The sequence below is a fragment of the Lepisosteus platostomus genome, chromosome 10 (assembly GCF_059453375.1).
Source record: "Lepisosteus platostomus isolate fLepPlt1 chromosome 10, fLepPlt1.hap1, whole genome shotgun sequence".
NCBI classification, from domain to species: Eukaryota; Metazoa; Chordata; class Actinopteri; order Semionotiformes; family Lepisosteidae; genus Lepisosteus; species Lepisosteus platostomus.
In genome coordinates, this window is record NC_142620.1 from 54,485,295 (window position 1) to 54,503,619 (window position 18,325).

General features: G+C 48.3%; 2 protein-coding genes and 2 long non-coding RNA genes across 8 annotated transcripts; 1 reads left to right on the forward strand and 3 right to left on the reverse strand.

Moving 5' to 3' along the window:
* Nucleotides 1-210: 210 nt before the first annotated feature.
* clic2 (CLIC family member 2) lies at nt 211-5,874 on the reverse strand. The gene is made up of 6 exons (XM_088597397.1): nt 5,615-5,874; nt 4,043-4,152; nt 3,297-3,422; nt 3,049-3,149; nt 2,694-2,875; nt 211-2,290 (listed from the first exon to the last, which is right to left on the reverse strand). Exons 1-6 carry the CDS (start codon nt 5,663-5,665, stop codon nt 2,129-2,131), a joined length of 732 nt encoding a protein of 243 aa, XP_088453523.1. The 5' UTR covers nt 5,666-5,874; the 3' UTR covers nt 211-2,128.
* Nucleotides 5,875-7,422: 1,548 nt separating this feature from the next.
* On the reverse strand, nt 7,423-9,912 carry LOC148654116 (uncharacterized). Its single transcript, XR_015924969.1, has 2 exons — nt 9,664-9,912; nt 7,423-9,097 (listed from the first exon to the last, which is right to left on the reverse strand). It is a non-coding gene; the product is annotated as an uncharacterized LOC148654116 (long non-coding RNA).
* A 222-nt stretch (nt 9,913-10,134) lies between these two features.
* Nucleotides 10,135-17,820, forward strand: LOC148654117 (protein eva-1 homolog C). Of its 5 annotated transcripts, none has more exons than XM_088597391.1 (8): nt 10,135-10,372; nt 12,547-12,752; nt 12,989-13,196; nt 13,938-14,090; nt 14,837-14,980; nt 15,435-15,506; nt 16,181-16,270; nt 16,691-17,820. In XM_088597391.1, the coding sequence occupies exons 1-8, from the start codon at nt 10,273-10,275 to the stop codon at nt 17,089-17,091; spliced, it is 1,374 nt and encodes a 457-aa protein (XP_088453517.1). In that variant the 5' UTR covers nt 10,135-10,272; the 3' UTR covers nt 17,092-17,820. The 5 variants fall into 5 exon arrangements, with proteins under 5 accessions (XP_088453517.1, XP_088453518.1, XP_088453519.1 ...); XM_088597392.1 differs by having other exon boundaries at nt 13,070-13,196; XM_088597393.1 differs by having other exon boundaries at nt 13,073-13,196.
* On the reverse strand, nt 15,858-18,296 carry LOC148654118 (uncharacterized). The gene is made up of 2 exons (XR_015924968.1): nt 18,027-18,296; nt 15,858-17,336 (listed from the first exon to the last, which is right to left on the reverse strand). It is a non-coding gene; the product is annotated as an uncharacterized LOC148654118 (long non-coding RNA).
* Nucleotides 18,297-18,325: the final 29 nt, after the last annotated feature.

An 18,325-nucleotide genomic window follows, 5' to 3' on the forward strand; every position in this document is an offset into this window, starting at 1 on the left:
CATTTGCCCACGGGGTGGCAGTATTGCTCCAAATATAAAAATTGGTTCAGTATCTCGTATTCCGCGCCACACCCCGACATTCTGCCTTTGACAGAATTTCATTATTTTGTAGGCGCAGTTTTATGTCGGAAATAATTTTACCTAACAGTGAAGCTCATGAAATCATTGTAAAATCAATAACTTGAAGGTGAAGACGAAGGCTAGGCCATGGAATGTGGACAACATAGTTTTAATAAAAACACCAGAGAAAACAATAAAGCCATTTTTACAGGTACATACAATAATTGTTTTACAAGGAGTACAATGTATTGAACAGAAGCACTCGCCGGCGCTCTGCAGCCAGTTCAAGGCGTCACACTCGCTTTTCCTGGGTTTTCAAAGCCAGACTCAGACCAGTCCTCTAACGGCTCCTGTGATTGTCATCATTGCCACCTGCCCCAGGGTAGTGTGCAGACACCTCCATACACCTCCAACACTAATGCACGCACATGGGTAGTGTGTAAAAGTAATAAAAAGCACCGTACAGCTCTATTTTTGGGATGTGTGGGATGGGCCATCGAGACGTATTTGCAGGAAGGTTTGAATTCGCCTGCTGAGGTGCCAGCATTACAGCTGCCAGTAACTTTACAACACACTGGGAGACAAGTGTGTTTCCACATTTCAGCCCCACGCAGAGCTGGGCTTCGGGATGCAATAGTAAATGAGATGTTTTAACCCACTGATATATCTCAAATGTTCCATTAAAAAAATGCAGATTATTCCCGGTGAGAACCCAAACTCTATTCCAGTCCTATACAGGAGACAAACCACACACCTAAGAGAAGTTCATTTAGAGACACCAGTTATATCAGTAGACGTGTCTTTAAAAGGGAAGAGGAAAAAGGAGCAACTGAAATGTTTTCAATGATGTTTAAAGTCTCTTTGAAAATACCTCACACTTTCAAGTCCATCACTAGTACACTGTATTAAACTATTGTAGATATATCTATCATGTGTTTGAAGGTTACAACATATATATTTATATTAGTTATATCTAAGTGGAAAAAATAACAGAAGGGGTTTATTTACAGCTGGCATACAAGCTAAGAGCAAATGCTTATTTTGCCGCTGGGCTGAAATGATTTTTCTATCACCTGTCAGAACTGCCTGGGAATTGTTCCTGGCTGGTGACCATCATCATCCGTGAGTTCTTTTGCTGGTGTGATTTCTTTTCTGTTGAAGGGGCGCTGAAGGGTCAGGTACCCATTTTAACTGTAGCTAAAGCAAAGCAGGGTATCAACTGTTCTGTAGGGAGAGCTGGACACTGTATGGAGCAACACAGTTTTTAAAAGGCACAAAACTGTAGCCATCTGTAGCTCTCAGGTGGACACTGTAGGTGGAGCTCTCAGGTGGACACTGTAGACTGGAGCTCTCAGGTGGACACTGTAGTGTGTAGCTCTCGGGTGGATACTGTAGACTGAAGCTCTCAGGTGGACACTGTAGACTGAAGCTCTCAGGTGGACACTGTAGACTGAAGCTCACAGGTGGACACTGTAGTCTGGAGCTCTCAGGTGGACACTGTAGACTGGAGCTCTCAGGTGGACACTGTAGGTGGAGCTCTCAGGTGGACACTATAGACTGGAGCTCTCAGGTGGACACTGTAGACTGGAGCTCTCAGGTGGACACTGTACGTGGAGCTCTCAGGTGGACACTATAGACTGGAGCTCTCAGGTGGACACTGTAGACTGGAGCTCTCAGGTGGACACTGTAGTCTATAACACTCAGGTGGACACTGTAGACTGGAGCTCTCAGGTGGACACTGTAGACTGGAGCTCTCAGGTGGACACTGTAGTCTATAACACTCAGGTGGACACTGTAGACTGGAGCTCTCAGGTGGACACTGTAGCTATGGACTCTGGAGCTGTTCCTGGAGCTCTGTAGTGAGACTCAATGCTTCACTGGCCCTGGAGTAAGTTGTACTGAATCCCTAGATGGCATGGAATCCTAAGGTAGTTTTGGCACTGGACATTTCTGAACTTTTTTTGCCTGGAGGGACATTTTGGATGCCAGATTCTACCATTTTCATTCTTTAAAAAAACAAACAGCAAGGTACCCCCTCCTCCCCCCACGACTCTCGGGCTCCTGCTGGTCACTTCCTCTGGGTGGCCACCCCCAGGTAGGCCCTCTCAACCTCCTCGTCAGCGGGGCACGTGTGGCTGAACTCCTCTCTCTCGGAAGCGTTTTTCAGGTAGCGCCACACGCCCGTGAACTGGCTGGGGATGTCGAAGTCACAGTATTTCTTGGCGGCAATCTGGAAACAAAGCAGAGGGGACTCCAGTCTGGCGTTCTGCCTGTGTGTGAGTGAAACCACATTGTGTGTTTCGAAAGCTCTCAGGGGACTTTTCCTGATTAAACCACCTGCAATTGCAGGAGGCAAACCTGGCAACCCATTTCATTCAATTGCAGGACATCAATTACTTTAATTAATTTGCTTAATTGATCCTCCTGCTCAAGATTTGTTGCACAATCAGCGATCAGTTAACCTAGCACTAAGCTAGAAAGTCCTATTCACCAGAGACACAAATTTTCTCCATACATTGTTAGAGGAGTATATCTTCAAAATGAATGTGTTTTATGCATCTTAAATTCTCACGTGTCGCATGTAGTACCTGATAACGCACTGCCACGTGAGTGAAGTGCCAGAGAGGTCTCACCTTGATGATGTGTAACTTGGGCAGCAGGTTGCAGTCGGCCAAGGTGAGCTGGTCGCCATCCAGGAACTTCCTGTTGGAGACGAGGAGATCCTCTGTGCTGTTGGGGTCAATCTCCTCGGGGAGCGGAGTGTTCAGGTAGTCGTCCAGGCGCTTGAACTCTTTCAGCAGGGCCTTCTCAAGATCTGAGGAATGAGAGACAAACATGCTCGTCTCTCCAGGACAGCCTTTTAGGTGTTTCATCATCTTGGGCAGCTGCATAAGCACGTGGGTGAGGAGCAGGTATGGAAACCTGCTTTGCTAGGGTGTGCAGGGCTGGCTGAAGCATGGAGGGCCGTGCTGCTCATCTCCTACTCACTCTTGTTGGCCGGGCTGTTCTTAATGAAAGCAGAGAACTTGGCGAAGATGTCGCTGCCCACGTCAAAGGACTCCTTGTTCAGCGGGCTGAGCCGAGGGTACCTGGGGGAGACGAGGGAAGTGGGAGCTGACTGAGGCACACACGGACACTGAGGACAACTTTCAACTGAAAGAAGAGCGCGAGGGCCAGACGGCGAGGTCCAGCTGTACTCAGGCTCTGCGTGTTCCTTTCGTTTTCTCCCGCCCTACCTGGGGGGAGCCAGCGTCTGCTCCAGGAACTCCTCAATCTTGAGGAAGTCTGTCTTGAGCTCCCCGTTGAACAGGAGGAAAGGAGGGTTGGTCCCCGGCGCCAGGTCCTTCAGCTCCTCGGGCTTCCTGGAGATCAGAAAGAGCAGCGCTGCCTATCACACAGAGTGGCCATGGAAACCCGGCTTGTCTGTGGCCATCAACAGTCCCGGCGTTTATGTAAGAACACAGAGTCTCTTGTTGGCTTATTTCTATCATCAAAGTACCAAAACTGAAGTTTTAATTGTGTCATGGAGAGTTTCAAAAACTCTGTATTACTCGCAGGGGCGGGCCTTTGCTTCACAGGCTAATTTTTAAAATGGAATTTCCTTTTTTTTCCGTTAATGTGATTGTCCTGTTTTTGAACAACAGGTGTTGCTATTCACAACGAGAAACACTAGCGTGAAGTATTGATATGGGCTGCGGTCTTCATTTCTGAACGTGCTGTTTTCTGCTTTAAGATTGTGTTTCGGTATCCTGGGACCTCTGTGAATTCCCCTGGAGTTCCATTCAGTTTTACTTTTGATTCTCGCATTCGAGCTGTGCTTGCACAGGAGCACGAAACCCCCAATCTGTTCCCTGTTATTTAAAGTGTTCTGGAGGCTGAGCCCCTGCACAGGGGCTGTCAATTCGCTCTAAGCTCAGAGAAGAGAGAAATCCAGCAGGAGCGGAGCTGGTGTACTGACGCAGTGTTCTGCGGCCACACTCACTTTTTCATGTCCACAGTGGTCACAGTGAACTTGACCCCCTTCAGCCACAAGACCATGAAGAGCCGCTGACAGAAAGGGCAGTTGCCCACATTCTCCCCGTCCAGACCAGCCTACAGGAACAACCATGCGTTAGATTCCAGCCGGTAGCTCGACCACTACCTGGTGACACTTCTTTGTTCATACTTTGCTCTGTAATCGATGGCAACAAGGGACTCTACTCCACCTGCAGCTCTAAAGACGACTATAGCAGCTGCTGACACTCCGCCATTTGTTTCATCTGAAAAAAAAATATAGCAGAAGCAAACTACCCTGACAAGTAGGATTTATTTTTAGGATAGCAAAACCAAAGTTGCTAATTAATTCACAAAGGAAAGCAGAGAAGCAGAGAATGGCTGGCAATAGAGTTGACAGGTAACAGACAAGAAAGTCATGGTCCCTAGGCCATGCACATTATTTCTGCATGTTTGTATTCACTGGTCATTTGATAACAGCTCTCTTAAAAGCCCACAGTACATGGTTTCCCCCAGCCTACACAGAAGCCCTATTGACCCAGTGTGCGTGAAGGCAGTCCTGGGGAAAGTGTCGGGTCACGCTGGTGTGTCAGTTTGCTCCTAGGAACACCTCCTCTGAAGAGGCAGCCAAGCGAGCAGCTGGTCTGAGCCGGGGCTGTGGCAGATCAGGAGCGTGCAGGCTGCCTGTGTGGCGATAAGGTACTGCTGGGGATGAAGGCTCCCGTACTCAGCCTGTCTGTGTTGATAAAGAGCGAGGGCCCTGCTCACTGACGCAGGCACGGCCAACACGACGAGCGGCGCTTCCCTCTGGGAGCTGAACATGCAGGTCTGGCTGTTTGGCTGTGTTCAGAGGCTCTCACACTAATGGATTATCACCAGCAGATATACGACAAGAGTCAAATTAAAAAATAAAACACTTGTTGAATTTCCACACCATGAACACCATAGAAATGTATCCTTGTAAAAAAAACAAATCCCCAGTTCGCATCCACACCCCCCTCAGAGGTAATAGTAAAGTTTTAGCTACAACCCAAACTTTGAACACACTCTCAACACATTAGTACTTTTATTTGATGTCTTCTTCTTATGCAGAGGAAACAAGGATTTTTGACACGATGCCCTTCAAAGCTTCCTGCAGCAGCTACACATCTGGGATGTGTTCTCATTCCAAATACAATCCAGCTAATTTTCAGAATCTTGTTTATTTGAAAGAAGTGTTATTTGTTTCTTTCCTGAAGGAACACTGTTTTAATTATTGCTTTAAGCTTGCGCAATTCTAGAGTTTAAGAACATCGTCAGCTCTCAAGTGTTGTGGGAGTCTGGAACAAACCACCCAGACATGTTGTTAAAACCGATACCCTGACGTCTGTCAAGAAACAGCTGGATGAGATCCTCCTCAAGGATTAATTAACTGCCAGTTTATGTTTGCATACGTTCTTATATTCTTACAGCAGTGCGTTTTACCCTACCAAACAAATTCTCTTAGGACATGGACAGAAGTTCCTACCTTCAAAAGAAAATAACAGAACATAAAAATGAAAAATAGAAAGAAAGGGCTAACCTTTATGAAGAGCTCAATGTTGGGTTCTTTGCTGGATCTCCTGAGAGCCATGTTGTTCTGCAGTTATACTGTTTTTCCAGTGATTCCTGGCTTATCTGACAGTGTTATTCCACACTCAGGGGCTGCATTTAACTGTGCGCTGGACCCACCTCTCAGAACACTAAAGTAAGAGAGCGAGCGAGGGAGGGAGGCTGTTCCAGGAAGCAATGTGACTCCCCTCCGCTGGTGTGCAGTCAGACTCCTGCTGGTCCTCCAAGTCATCGTCTGGGAGAGCTCTTGGCGAAACAGCCGCTAGGGGTGGGCCCATCAGAGGGGTGTGGGGTCTGAACAGACAGAGCGCCAACCGGAAACAAGAAACTCCCCCTGAGGAAAGGTCCCTCGAGTGTGCCGAGCCTTTTGAGAGAGATCGTTATGATAATATGGAAAAAGGCTGTTGTAATTCTGACATGGTGACAACAGGCGACACAAAAGAATTATTAGGAATTCACGAAAGGGCCCGCAGCCTTTTTGATTAAGCACAGTAACCACAGCTGCAGCTCTTCACCTGACTTCTGATTTTTTTTAAAAAGGAACAAACACAAAGTATGTCTATGTCTCCTCTTTGGTTCTGGAGATTAAATTTAGAGACGCTGCTTTCACTTCCGCTCCTGCTGATGTGGTCTAGAAATGAATATGTTACAATGTGCGCACGTTTCATCATTTTCTGATGCTGTTCTGAGTATATATATATACTGTATAAGGAGGAACAATTCAACACATTTTGCTGCAGAACTGTTACTATTTTGTGTCTCCTTATTTGTTTTGGTAAGTTGAAATGCCCCATGCAGTAGTAATTTAAAATTCATACTATACTTTGTGATGGCAAAATACAACAACAAAAAACCAACTTAACAATACACTTGCACCTGAATTAGCGGTGCTCATGAATAATTACAGAGTGGCATGAAAGAGTTATGCACCAGCCCCCGTGACTCAGTACCGTCTGTACTGCTCTCTTCCTTCTGTATGAATTCACTGGGCGGTCCGGGATACCTGCCGAGCAGAGAGAAGAAGCAGCCCAGCTCTGTCTGCGCGTGTGAGGAAGCGTCGGAGCAGAGACTGGTGGAGCAGGGTCTTGCATTAGCAATGTGGGAGATTTCTGATGTGGCAGGAAGCATCCCTGGATCTCAGAGCATGGATATCCTGAGCAGGGGCACGAAGGAGCTTTGGGCTGGCCTTCACATCAGTCAGCCATTAGTCCTCTGGCGGTAAATAGTAGAAACTCTCACTTCTGGAGTGGGGAAGTCCTTTGTGTGAGGAAGTGCCTCTTTCGATATGACTTGGTGGACGCAGTGGTCCACATCCATGCCTGCAGGTCTGCTGTGTCTGCAGGCTTTCATTCCTTCTTAACCAACCCAGAGACTTACTTATAGAGTGGTGCAGCTTAACAGATCTAAAGACACTCAAAAAAAAACTGCCGGCCTGCAGCTCTGAGTCTGGCACTGCTGGTATGGAGTATGTAGAGCATCAATTCAGTACAGGTGCCATACACCTGAAGACAGCCGATTATTGATATCAGGATTAATTATTTCCACATGTGTGTATATTTTAATGAGGAAGCCAGTTTCTATATTGTACCTTATACCTTGATTTCTCAATAAGGTGTGCTGGATTAATGGTTAGAGCTGGTGAGACGAAGGGGGTAGTAGATATGTGCCCCCTTCTCATTACCGTGATCAACTTCTCTCAGCGTGAATCGGAATGCAGACCCCTCTAGTGAAGCACAAAGAATTAGTACAGAGGAACACAATCAGTGAAGCAGGCCGGTGAAAAGTTTCTGTTTTGTTTTAATGGGTGGTTTTGAGGGGATTTCATAACTGCTGCTGGGGAATTTGATTTGGTTTCAGAAATGATGACATTGTGTATCGGAGTGAAAAATGCAGGTTTTACTTAACTAGTTTCAGCAGTAATGGACAGATCACGTAGCACGGTATGCTTAGATTTTCAGAAGGCTCCTGATAAAAGTTCCCCATCAAATATTAATTCTCACATTGCAGGCAATAGGCATTCAAGGTAATACACACATATTCAATATTATGAAGTGGTTCATAGACAGGAAACAGAGGGCACATACAGTATAAGAGGTGAATACTCAAATTGGGTGAGATAAACTAGTGTTCTGCAAACAAGTCATGCCTGCAGATCATACCAAACTCCTCGGATTAGAACACTCCTAGGATACGTTATCAACCAGCAATAATTGCACCTGAAACGGACCTCTTGGGCAATGATATTGCCACTAGCAAGCACTGTTGAAGCTGCAAAAGAAATTTCAGAGGATCAGCAAGGGGCAAACACCTGGCAGATGACATCTACTGGGACATGTGCAGGGTTTTCTATTTCCCTTAGCAAACACATGTGCTCCAAACATTGAATGGGAAACATCAAGCTTCATAAAAAAAAGACTGAAGTCTTTATGTTGACACATCACTTTCATCAGTGACAGTACAAATGCAGAATTTATATCATGGGAGGCTGTTCTACAAATGTACAAACCACTGCTAAGACTAAGAAGTTGTTTAGAATATTGTGGACAATTTTAACCAGCAAGTTACAAGAAAGACAGTGCTGCTCTGGAGATGGTGCTATCGTTCTTGACATCGTTCTTCAAACCCTGCAAAAGCACGATCCCCCGGGAGACAGGGCGGGAGTTCACCCAGATATCAAAGCCGCAGTGTCTGGGCCCTGGCTGTTTCAGCGTCCTGCCCTGCGCCCGAGAGGGGGGAGGGGATTTCCATGAGCGACGGAGAGGATGAAAAACAAGAGCTCGACCTGGAAACTCCCAACAAATCCTGGAAATGAAGTGACTCACACAAACACAGCAGAGGAAGTGCAGCCAGGGCCCTGCGCAGAGGGCCTTCTCAACGCCCCAGAGACGCCAAGGCCAGCGAGCGATCGCCTCCAGCACCCCCCTGAGGACACGAGCGCCCTGCTCTCTGGGGGAGCCCCCCATCCTGCCGACTCGCAGTGTGCCGCAGGGGTCAGAGCGTGGCAAGGCCCTCTCCTGGACAGTGCCCCCTGGCAGGAGTCCGGTCGCGGCCTTGTAAGGAGATGAAAACAGCGGCAGATTCACGGACTGGCCTTCGTCCTCGTCAGCCTCACTTGATGAGGTTGTCAAACCAGATCAGGAGTAAGAAACCTCCTCCCCCTCCCTTCAGTCCCCGGGCTGATGGTTTCAGAATGAAGACTTCCAGCATCTCTGAGACGGGGTGCCTGCCGTGTGTCACTGAACTCTTCTCCTAGATCGGCTCCGAATTCTCTCCTAGGGCTCTCCTGCAGCGAGAGGAGGAAGAGGTTACCCTCTGCAGCTCTCATTCCAGAGCGGAGTCTCTGAAGAACAGGGTGAAGAGGTTTATTTGTCTTGGCAGCTCCTCGTGAGCTGAGCAGCCGTCTCCCACATCTCTCGCAGTTGGACAGCTGGACAGGCCGTGCAGGGCGGCGGCGCTGGGGACGAGAGCCAGCAGTGATCCGTGAAAATGACACATTTACCATTACAGTTTCGCAAGAGTGAAATCTCTTAACACACAATTTCAATTATGGGATGTGTTTGTGTGTGTGGGGGGGTGACTTTTACTAAATTGTGCTTGGCATTTGCTATTTCATTTTTGACAAATACAGTATGTCACCCGTGAGAATTGGCCAGAAAAAAACAATAAAGTGAAAAAGTCAGAGAAAGTAAATGGAGGAGTTTGACAGGGAGTGGAGAAACGAAAGACTGCCGTTCGGCGGGTCACGATGATGTTGTAGAAGCCCGGTGCACAGCTAGGCTATGACATCACCAGGAAGCGAGTGAAGAGACGTGACACCTCTTGACCTGTCGCTGTCACTCAATTTTCCATTCAAGGTGCTTTATTAGCATGACCGATGGGTACAATCAGTGTGGCCAAAACAGATAAAAATAATAAAAATTAACATGAAACAAAAGAAAAAATAAAAGTAAAATAAAATCTACACACATATTACAGACATTTACAACAAAGACGTATCATAAAATATTTACACATACTCACTCTCTCTGCAGGAAGAGGAACTGGCCATTTAACGGAGAAAAACAGCCATTTCTAGGTAATCGTTAAGTGTTACACAAGCTGGCAGCAAAACCGAAAAATTCCCCCTTATCTTTTGAAGCACATCCTACTGCATTTCCCACTTGGATTTGGTCATTTTCATGAAAGTGCGCTCAGTCTACAAAGCAGACAAAACTATTCACTGGGATGGTGGTGGCCAGTGGTACGTTCAGTGTAACGAAATAATTTATGACACTATAACACATGCTGCTCTTCTGCAGGCTGTCCCTAATCCAGGAAGAGTTAACCCTAATCCTGCGGACACGGGCACAAATAGGGAAATGCTCTCCCCGAGAACAGGGCTGATCGAGGGTACTCTTAAGGCCTAAAACAAGAGCATCATTACATGGCATCGCGCCACGAGCTGCCAGCGATTGTGTTAGCAGTCGTAATTGTGAATAGGGAAGAGTCAGCTGCCTGCTTCTGGCCCCGGTGAAGAAGAGCATTGTTCTCCCCCGCGGACAACGGTGCCATTGACCGCTGTGGGTCTGTGGCACTGGCCCGCGGGGCAGCGCCACCAATCCGGCCAGGTCGCCATGTGGATCCCGCACCATGCCCGTCTCGTACAATAGGAGGACATTTCTCTGCGTTGTAGCTTTTCTTTCTGTCGCCCTTTGCCCACATCGCCTAGGTGCGGCTCCTGATTTTTCGGGTGAGTGACCGTGATCCCGATTCTCTTTCAGCGACACCGGCCCGTCGGAGTTTCAGGGAGTGAAGAAGAGAGAGCGCAGTCCTTGTCGTGCTCGGTGCGCCTGCAGATTTAGCAGCTGTGGAGGTCAGTGAGGAAAGCGCTGCGTCCGGGCTGTTCCATTCTGACATTTGGGAACCTTCTCTTTCCGGACGGGAAATAGTCAGGGATAAAAGTACATCTAAGGCTAAATAATAATGCTTTGTGAGCAAAACGTATCATAAACAAGTTTGTAGCGAAACTTAGAAAAACGTGAAAAGGCTATCTTTTATTGCGCTACTGAAAGACTGCTATAAGTTAGCACAAGAACAGAATAAAGGTTACAAACGAGACAAGGCGATTCGGCCAAACACGCCGGTAAGGCTCTTAGTAGGTAATAGTTTCTAGAAGAAACCAGGATATCATCTTCCACAGCTTTGTCTGGGCAGCTTGTTCAACACTCCCGTGTTTACGAGTAACACATACATTTAACAAGAATTACTTTGAAACAATACAATAAAAATAGATCAACAATATAGACGTTTCTCGCAGTCATGCAACATGCATACATATTAGACATACATTTAAGTTAATGGGTTTTCCTATCTTTGCGTTTATCTAATGTTATATACAATATGTGTTATGTGTGATAAAAGTGTTTATTCTAGACGGGGATGATGCCTGGAGCTGGAATGTGAAAGGTTGGCGCGCTCTTGAGCTCCTTGAATGTCTACCGTGGTTTCTGATTAGATCACTGTAAATAAGGACGCCAGGGGTCGCAGGTGCTGGGCGCTCTGGGCGGTGAAAGGATGGCTCTCTCACACCCCGACGGGCTACAGCATGTACCGAGCAAGAGCACCGCCGGTCTCACGGCTGCTCAGAAAGGCCTGGGTGTTACACTGTGAAATAAATACCCTTCTCAGTCTCTTCCGAACCCGGGCCTGCATGAACCGCGGCCCCACTCAGATGTCACTCCGCGTGAATACCAGGGCTTCCGTCCAATTCCGGATTAACCAGGTTTGAATAACCGAGGCTTTCCAATCCTGGAATCGGAGGTGCTGATTGCGTTTCAGCCCTTAGCTCAGCGAGAACTGTACTGCGGAGGTCGGATTTTGGCCTTTTCAGTAATGCAATTCAAAAGCAATTTTTAGAGTGTGTTTAAAATTCCACAGTATTTTGCAAAAAATACATTTTTATGTTTTTTTTTTTCACGGGTGTAGACTTGTACATACAAAATCTGCAACACCACACAATGGCGTCTGTAACCACAAAATGCATAGAAGTAAAATAGAACATCTCGTCCAATCTTAGGTACTATCTTTCAGAAAAGACCACTGATTTATTACTAATAACAATACACTGAACTGCACTGCTTACTTCAGAAAGGCCGTCTCCTTCTAAGGATATCTGACCGTCCTGCAGACTAAGAATAGATCATTGTCCCCAGGCGCCTGGTACGCAGACGCCCGACTGGGTGTGTGTCTGGGCAGAGGAGTCCGAGATGTGCCCTGCCCACGCCTGAGCGTGACACTAGACATCCATCAGTGCGAGGCGTTTCCACAGACCGGGCGTTCCATGTGCTATTACGTCTGTCAGAACAAGCGCAGATCTAGTCATGGCAAAAAAAAAAAAAAAAAGATTTAGTCATGTTAAAGGCGATTACTCACAGGTTTACTTCTCAGAAACGGGAAAACAAATTAAACTTGTAATTTATGTATTGTGTGATTCTGGCTTCTGTATGTGGCGACGTTTCCATAAACATCGGTCCAGTCTGCATTTTCTTGAATCTACTAGTGTCTACTACAGATTATAATTCCCAGATAATTAACGACGTTCTTTACAGGTGTATTTAACTATTACATCTGAATGAGAATCTTGAAGAGGAAACAGTTCACATTTCTTAATATCCGAAATACAGCCCCGAGACTGATGAGAACACATGTAAAACCTCTTTACTATTCTTAAGATAAAATAATAGTATCGTCAGCTATAGGTGACACATCTTAATTTCCCTTCCTGCACGACTAATGCCTTTAAAAAATGCTATTATTATTAGGAAGAGCCAAAGTCTGAGTTACTCATTAAAAAACAAACAAACGTGTTGACGTGCGGTCCGCTGTGCTGCGGTGACCCTGCCTGTTGCCGTGCCCGCCCTGCAGTGTACCTGCACAAGATCCTGAGGAACCACACGGCCCACGCCTGCGATGGCCAGCAGCTGGCGGTCACATGCCCCTTCAGGACGGCCGTGGCGGTGCTGTCGGCCTTCTATGGCCGCCGGGTGCCGAGCGAGTACCTGTGCCCAGGTGCAGCCCCCGAGGACGGCGCGGGAGGGAGCACCGACTGCACGTCCGGCATAGCTGCCCAGGTATGGAGCCACGGCTGGCGGAAAAGACGTGGAGATCATTCGTGGTGTGGGGAGCTCCGTGTAGGGTAGGCTTGCGCGGACACGCGGGAACCCGAACGCTCGAGTTCGCGATCCGACGCGGCTCTTCAAGTCGTTGACGTGTTTGCCGTCGCCTAAGGAAGCGCGCAGCCGCGCAGCCGGTGTGGAGGTGAGTTTACGCGGACCCAGGAAGGATATTGTAGCACCCTATTCAACAGGCGCAGGGCCGGAGACAGGCAGTGGGGTCAGGAGCAGCGACGGGAGACTCTCCACTGACGCTCCCTCTCTCCGCACGACAGCAGAAGGTCGTGGACGAGTGTCAGGACCAGCGATCCTGCCAGCTGCCGGTGAACAGCCGCGTGTTCGGACTGGACCCCTGTCCCGGCACCAGCAAGTACCTGATCGTGTCCTACAAGTGCAGGCCAGGTGGGACACCGGGACATTCCGATCTTAAATGTTACTGCGAGCAACATGTGAACATAAGAGGGTTTGCAAGCGACGGGAGCTCGTTCGGTACAAGGGCTCACACGCTTGGCTGAGCAGCCTGATGCCTGCTCCCACCACCCTTTGTGTGAAGAGGTACCCCCCCCCCCCCCCGTTCTCAGTCCTTAATGCTCTTTCCCTTAGTTTGCACTCACGCCCCTCTGCCACAAGCCTCGCTGTTGAAAACTCCTGCTGCATGAGGGGAGGTTTTATCCGAGTTGCCAAAAATGAGGCCTAGAACTAGTTATCACGTCACCTGCCAGCGGTCAAATGATCTACTGTCAGGGAGAATGGTGCTGACATTGTTAACTGGGGTGTTGTTATTCTCCTTAAACATGAGGTCTGGCAGCTCCCAGCTCCCAGGGTTTTCCAAAGGCCGTCCTTTCCAGCAGTGCGAACACTGTATCCCGAGTCCAATGGAATGTGAAATGAACGCTCGTCTGTTTCAGCAACACTTACAGTGCAGCCGATATGGTGCAGTTCAGCTTTTAATATACTACGAGTAAACAGTACCGTTATTTGTAATTACTATAGGTCAATGTACTTCAGTTTGGTTTCAGATTTAAATCAGAGGCCCTGGGGAACACACGTTTCTTAAAAAACGTTGCCGCCCCAGCGTGCACAGATTAAAAACACGCAGCTAATTTGCGTGCCTGTTCTCCCGCGTGTGGCCCCACCCTGCAGAGAATCACCGCAGCAAGCTGGCGTGTGAGAACGACAGGCTCCGGCTGGTGTGCCGGAACGACACGGTGCTGGCCATCTACTCCGCCACCTTCGGACACCTGCTGCACGGGAGCCCGCAGTGCCCGGACGAGCCGGCCTCCGGGCCGGACATGGGTGAGAGCACAGCAGGGGGGCTCTGGGGAGGGGAGGAGAAAGGAGATAACGTAGTTTGTCACTGCCCGGAGCAGGGTAAAGACCCTCGACTGCAGACAACCCTCCAGGGCAGTGTCGTGCTGTGGCAGCGGGTGTCCAGAATCACTGGGTGACAGAGCCGGTTCTCCGACCACAGGAACCGGACTGTACCGTCAGGGCATGTTCACAACCCCTTCAGCCAGTTTGCAGAAGGATTGTCTCGGGTCCAGCAACTAGCGGCCGCTCACAAATGTACCTGAAGGAGCGCAACAGCTCTCACCTTGGACCCCAGGATATGCATCAGATTTTGTAGGTCACTTTGTGGGCACCCCAGGTTTTTAGAAGAAGGAGCTTCTTGGCGATATGTTTTATCGGCTTCAATGAATACATTTTTTTTTATCAAGGCATTATATGCTGAGGGTAATGTAGAGAATAAATACACCCATTCACATTAGACGTAAAAGCGAAAAGCTTTTCGCACCGGGCAGTAACAGTATTTTTTGTTTGCGGGCAATTGCCCCCTCTAGTGGATAACACCTGCCATCGCACTGTCATTTAAATTTCGTCGACTCGGTGTCGAACACTTGCATTGCATCGAAGAAAAAAAAAAACGTTAGTACCTTCGGATTAACAAAAAAGACGTGAAGAAAACAACACGATTATAAAGCAGCACAATCGGTATGAATGAGGCCGATCGGACAACCCTGCATTGTTGTGGTGCTTTGCAGAGTGTCTGTCCCCGTCGGCTCTGAGGAAGGTGTCTCGCAGGTGTCACGGGAGACCGAACTGCTCGGTACTCGCGGACACGCAGAGCTTCGGCGACCCCTGTTTTCCGGGGATGAAGAAGCACCTCCGTGTGTCCTATGCATGTGGTGAGTGAGACTGTGTAAAAACGCAATTTAAATATTCCTTGTCACGGGCAAATTTTGCGGCCTGCCTTTGCCCTGCATCTGTCAATGTCCACGGTTAATTTGAATAGATTGAAATGACAGGAAAAGGAGGACTGGAGAAAGATGAGAAAAAGGAGAGGAGAGTGTTCAGCCTCACTAGCTCTTTTTTGCTAGAGGCCAACTGGTCCTAGATCTCATCCCACCTCTTCCCCTTCTTCCATGACAGAGAAAAGCTGAGCAGCTTGTTCCACACTCCCACCACACTTTGTGTAAATAAGAGCCTCCTGTAATCAGTAATCAAAGACGATCTGCCTCAGGCAGTTGCACATTGGGATTTTGATCCCTGTCTGTCAGCCAGCTTGCCTTTTATGTTTTTTTGCGAGTTCTCTAGATGAGGGCTCCTTCCCTTGTGTTTGTGACTCTCCCTGTCTTCCAGTGCCCAGAGTTCTCCTGGAGGAGTTGGGACGGGGCTCTCCAGACCCTTTCTCCATCTCCGACTACACTCACGGTGAGAGACCCGCGGGCTGTCCTGGAGCTTTCACGTTTATCAGCGCTCTTATCGGACAGCGGCCTGCAGTATCCACACCAGACATCAGAGGACACGAGACAAAGGGTTCCAAAACCCACAGTGGCGAGAACACTCCTTTCTGGTTCAGCATTTGTGGCACCTCATTCGTGAATTATGAGTATGGATATCGAGGAAAATAGGCCAAAACATGCGAGCCCCTAGTTTTTGTATCAATAATCACTGACTCTTTAACTATCTTGGTTTTTCTCCCATTTTCCTGATCTTTAAAGTGTTAGCAAGAAAAGATCTGAACAAGCGATGATTTTATACATCTTGCTTAAACTCAACGGGTTATTTAACAATATTTATTGGTCACGCCAACATTTAGAATCCGTGTCCAAAAGACATCTCTGTCATTTTCCTTGCACACGCCGGCTCGCCAGCAGAGATGCCATATTTCAGTCCCAGAGCAGCGTGAAGGAAATGACAGCAGATCACAAGGCGATCAATAGAGATACACGGCCCTTCGCTGAGAGCTCTGCACGTCCCCGGGGGTGAGGCAGGACGGCCTGAGGTGCCCCCGCTGGCAGGCTCCCAGCACGGCACACGCAGGGTTAAACATACTGGTCTGGCCTTCTCAGCGGCCCCTAAGCCCAGTCCCTCTTCACCCACAGGAGGCTGGTACACTGGCCCCGGAGTGTCCAGGCTTCATGGGAAGGTGGTGGTTTTTACCAGTGCTTTGGAGGTCTTTGCCCGAGTCTGGGGTACGTCGCTGTGTGTTGTGATCAGCCCCAAGGTCCTCCGTGTCTGGTTCAGTGTGGTCTGGGCGTCAGGCAGAGTGAAAGTGAGAGTGTGTGGAGAAAGGTCCAGGTCTCTAATGGCTCCTAAACAGCGAGCCCAGGGCACTGCAGAGGCAGTAGCTCCATGAACGCAACAAGAGGAAGGACTAAGTCTGCATGCCGGTTCTTATTTTACCCATCCTATTACATATTAGCAACCCCCCCCCAGTTTTCTGTTTCTGTTACTGTACACGGTGTGTTCTATTTGGTGTGAAACACTGACTCTGGCAGCCATCAGGGTGCTGGTGTCGTCCCTGTTTGAGCTGTACCAGACAGAGCGGGCCCGGCGGGCCTGACGAGCCTGACGAGCCTGACGAGCCCCGCCCCTGCCGGCTCTTTCCCCAGGCCTGCCCGAGACGGTGGCCCTGTACTTCGTCTCGGGGATCTGCGCCGGCCTGGTCTTCCTCCTGTGCGTGTTCGGGCTGAAGTCCATGGTGCTGCGGGACGTGAAGAGCCTGTGGCTGGAGCTCGAGGTGGCCCGGAAGGCCCGCCTGGCCCGGAAGGCGGCGGCGCTGGCGCCGGCCCGGCGGGAGCTGGTGGCGGACCTGGAGGACGACAGCTCCTCCGACTCCTCGTTCCGCCGCCTGACCTGGGCCTACCGCACGGCCGACACCCTCTTCAGCTCCGAGCTGACCGTGGAAATGGAGGAGAGGGGCGACGGCAAGGAGCTGCAGGAGGGGGACATGTGGCTGCCGGGCGACTCCAGCCCCTACGCCATCCACAAGATCCAGGCCTCCGGCCCCTAGGGAGCGGCACGCCGGAGTTCTGGGACAGCCGGGCTCGGAGTGACCCGGATCAGCTCATCACGGGCTCAACGGGACCCCTTTAACAGCTTCTCCCAGCTTCTCTTCAGGGGCTGGAGCCTCAGAGACGCCTGCAGGACCTGGAGACACGCTGCAGTCCAGCCGGATCGGGACCAGAGAGCCCCACCGCAAAGAAAGAGACGTAAAAAAACCCACCCGGAAACCTCTTGAGCGCTGAAACTTTATTTCTGTGAAGAAGGCATGAGAATTATTATTACTATTATTATTGCATGGTTTGTGAGCATTTGTCTAACAAAAAAAATTAAAAGCCTTTATTTACAATTAACAACTGTATGTGATGTACAGTAGCTGTACAGTTGTCTCAGAGTTTAACATGAACTTCAATGCTACAGATATTGAATGGATTAATAAAGTACTGAACTGGTTAACATTTCTCTGGTGCCTAAAACGTTAAATCAAAATTATGGTATGAATTATTTCTTTAATATTTTTTATACCTAAATCAGCAATTAGTTTTGTTTTTTTAATGTGGTACCATAAAGCACAGTTAAAATGCAAAATGCATTATCTGCAGCTCTTGTTAAATCATGAACATGTAAAAAGTATTTTATATATTGACCTTTTAATATTTCCCTCATGTTTTTTCACTTATTACTTGCTTTGTATTGGGGAAAAAAACAATTCTAAATATAATAAATAAAACTAATAATATGTGGTTGTTATCTGTACATTTTATTTTATTCGGTTTTCTGATATGATAGTTTTGGATCCATAATAGAAAATACCACGTCAACAGCTACTTGTCGTCTCTGTCAGTTGTCTAAGATACAGTTCATTACAGACGGATAGTTCAAAGTGCTCACATTCAAAATCAGACAGTTTTGGGACAAAACAAAGTGACGAGATTAAGGAGTTACCGGCTTTGTGTGGGAAATAGTCTTGGATGACAGCAGCAAAACTTCGTGGAAATATGCCCCACGAAGAAAACTCCATCGCTGGTCAGCTGGTCGAAAGAAAACCGATAAAATAACCTGGACTTGACTTGAGGCGACCTCACCTCTTTTGCTGACATTATTAACATGTGCATTTCTTTAAAGAAAACAGTAATCAGGAATTTATATTTCTCTAACCGTGTCAGAAATTAAACCTGGGGAAAACTAGAGCACAGCCCCTTCTGTAACTCGGGGAGACGCCGGTTTTGTGCGCGTCTCTTTGA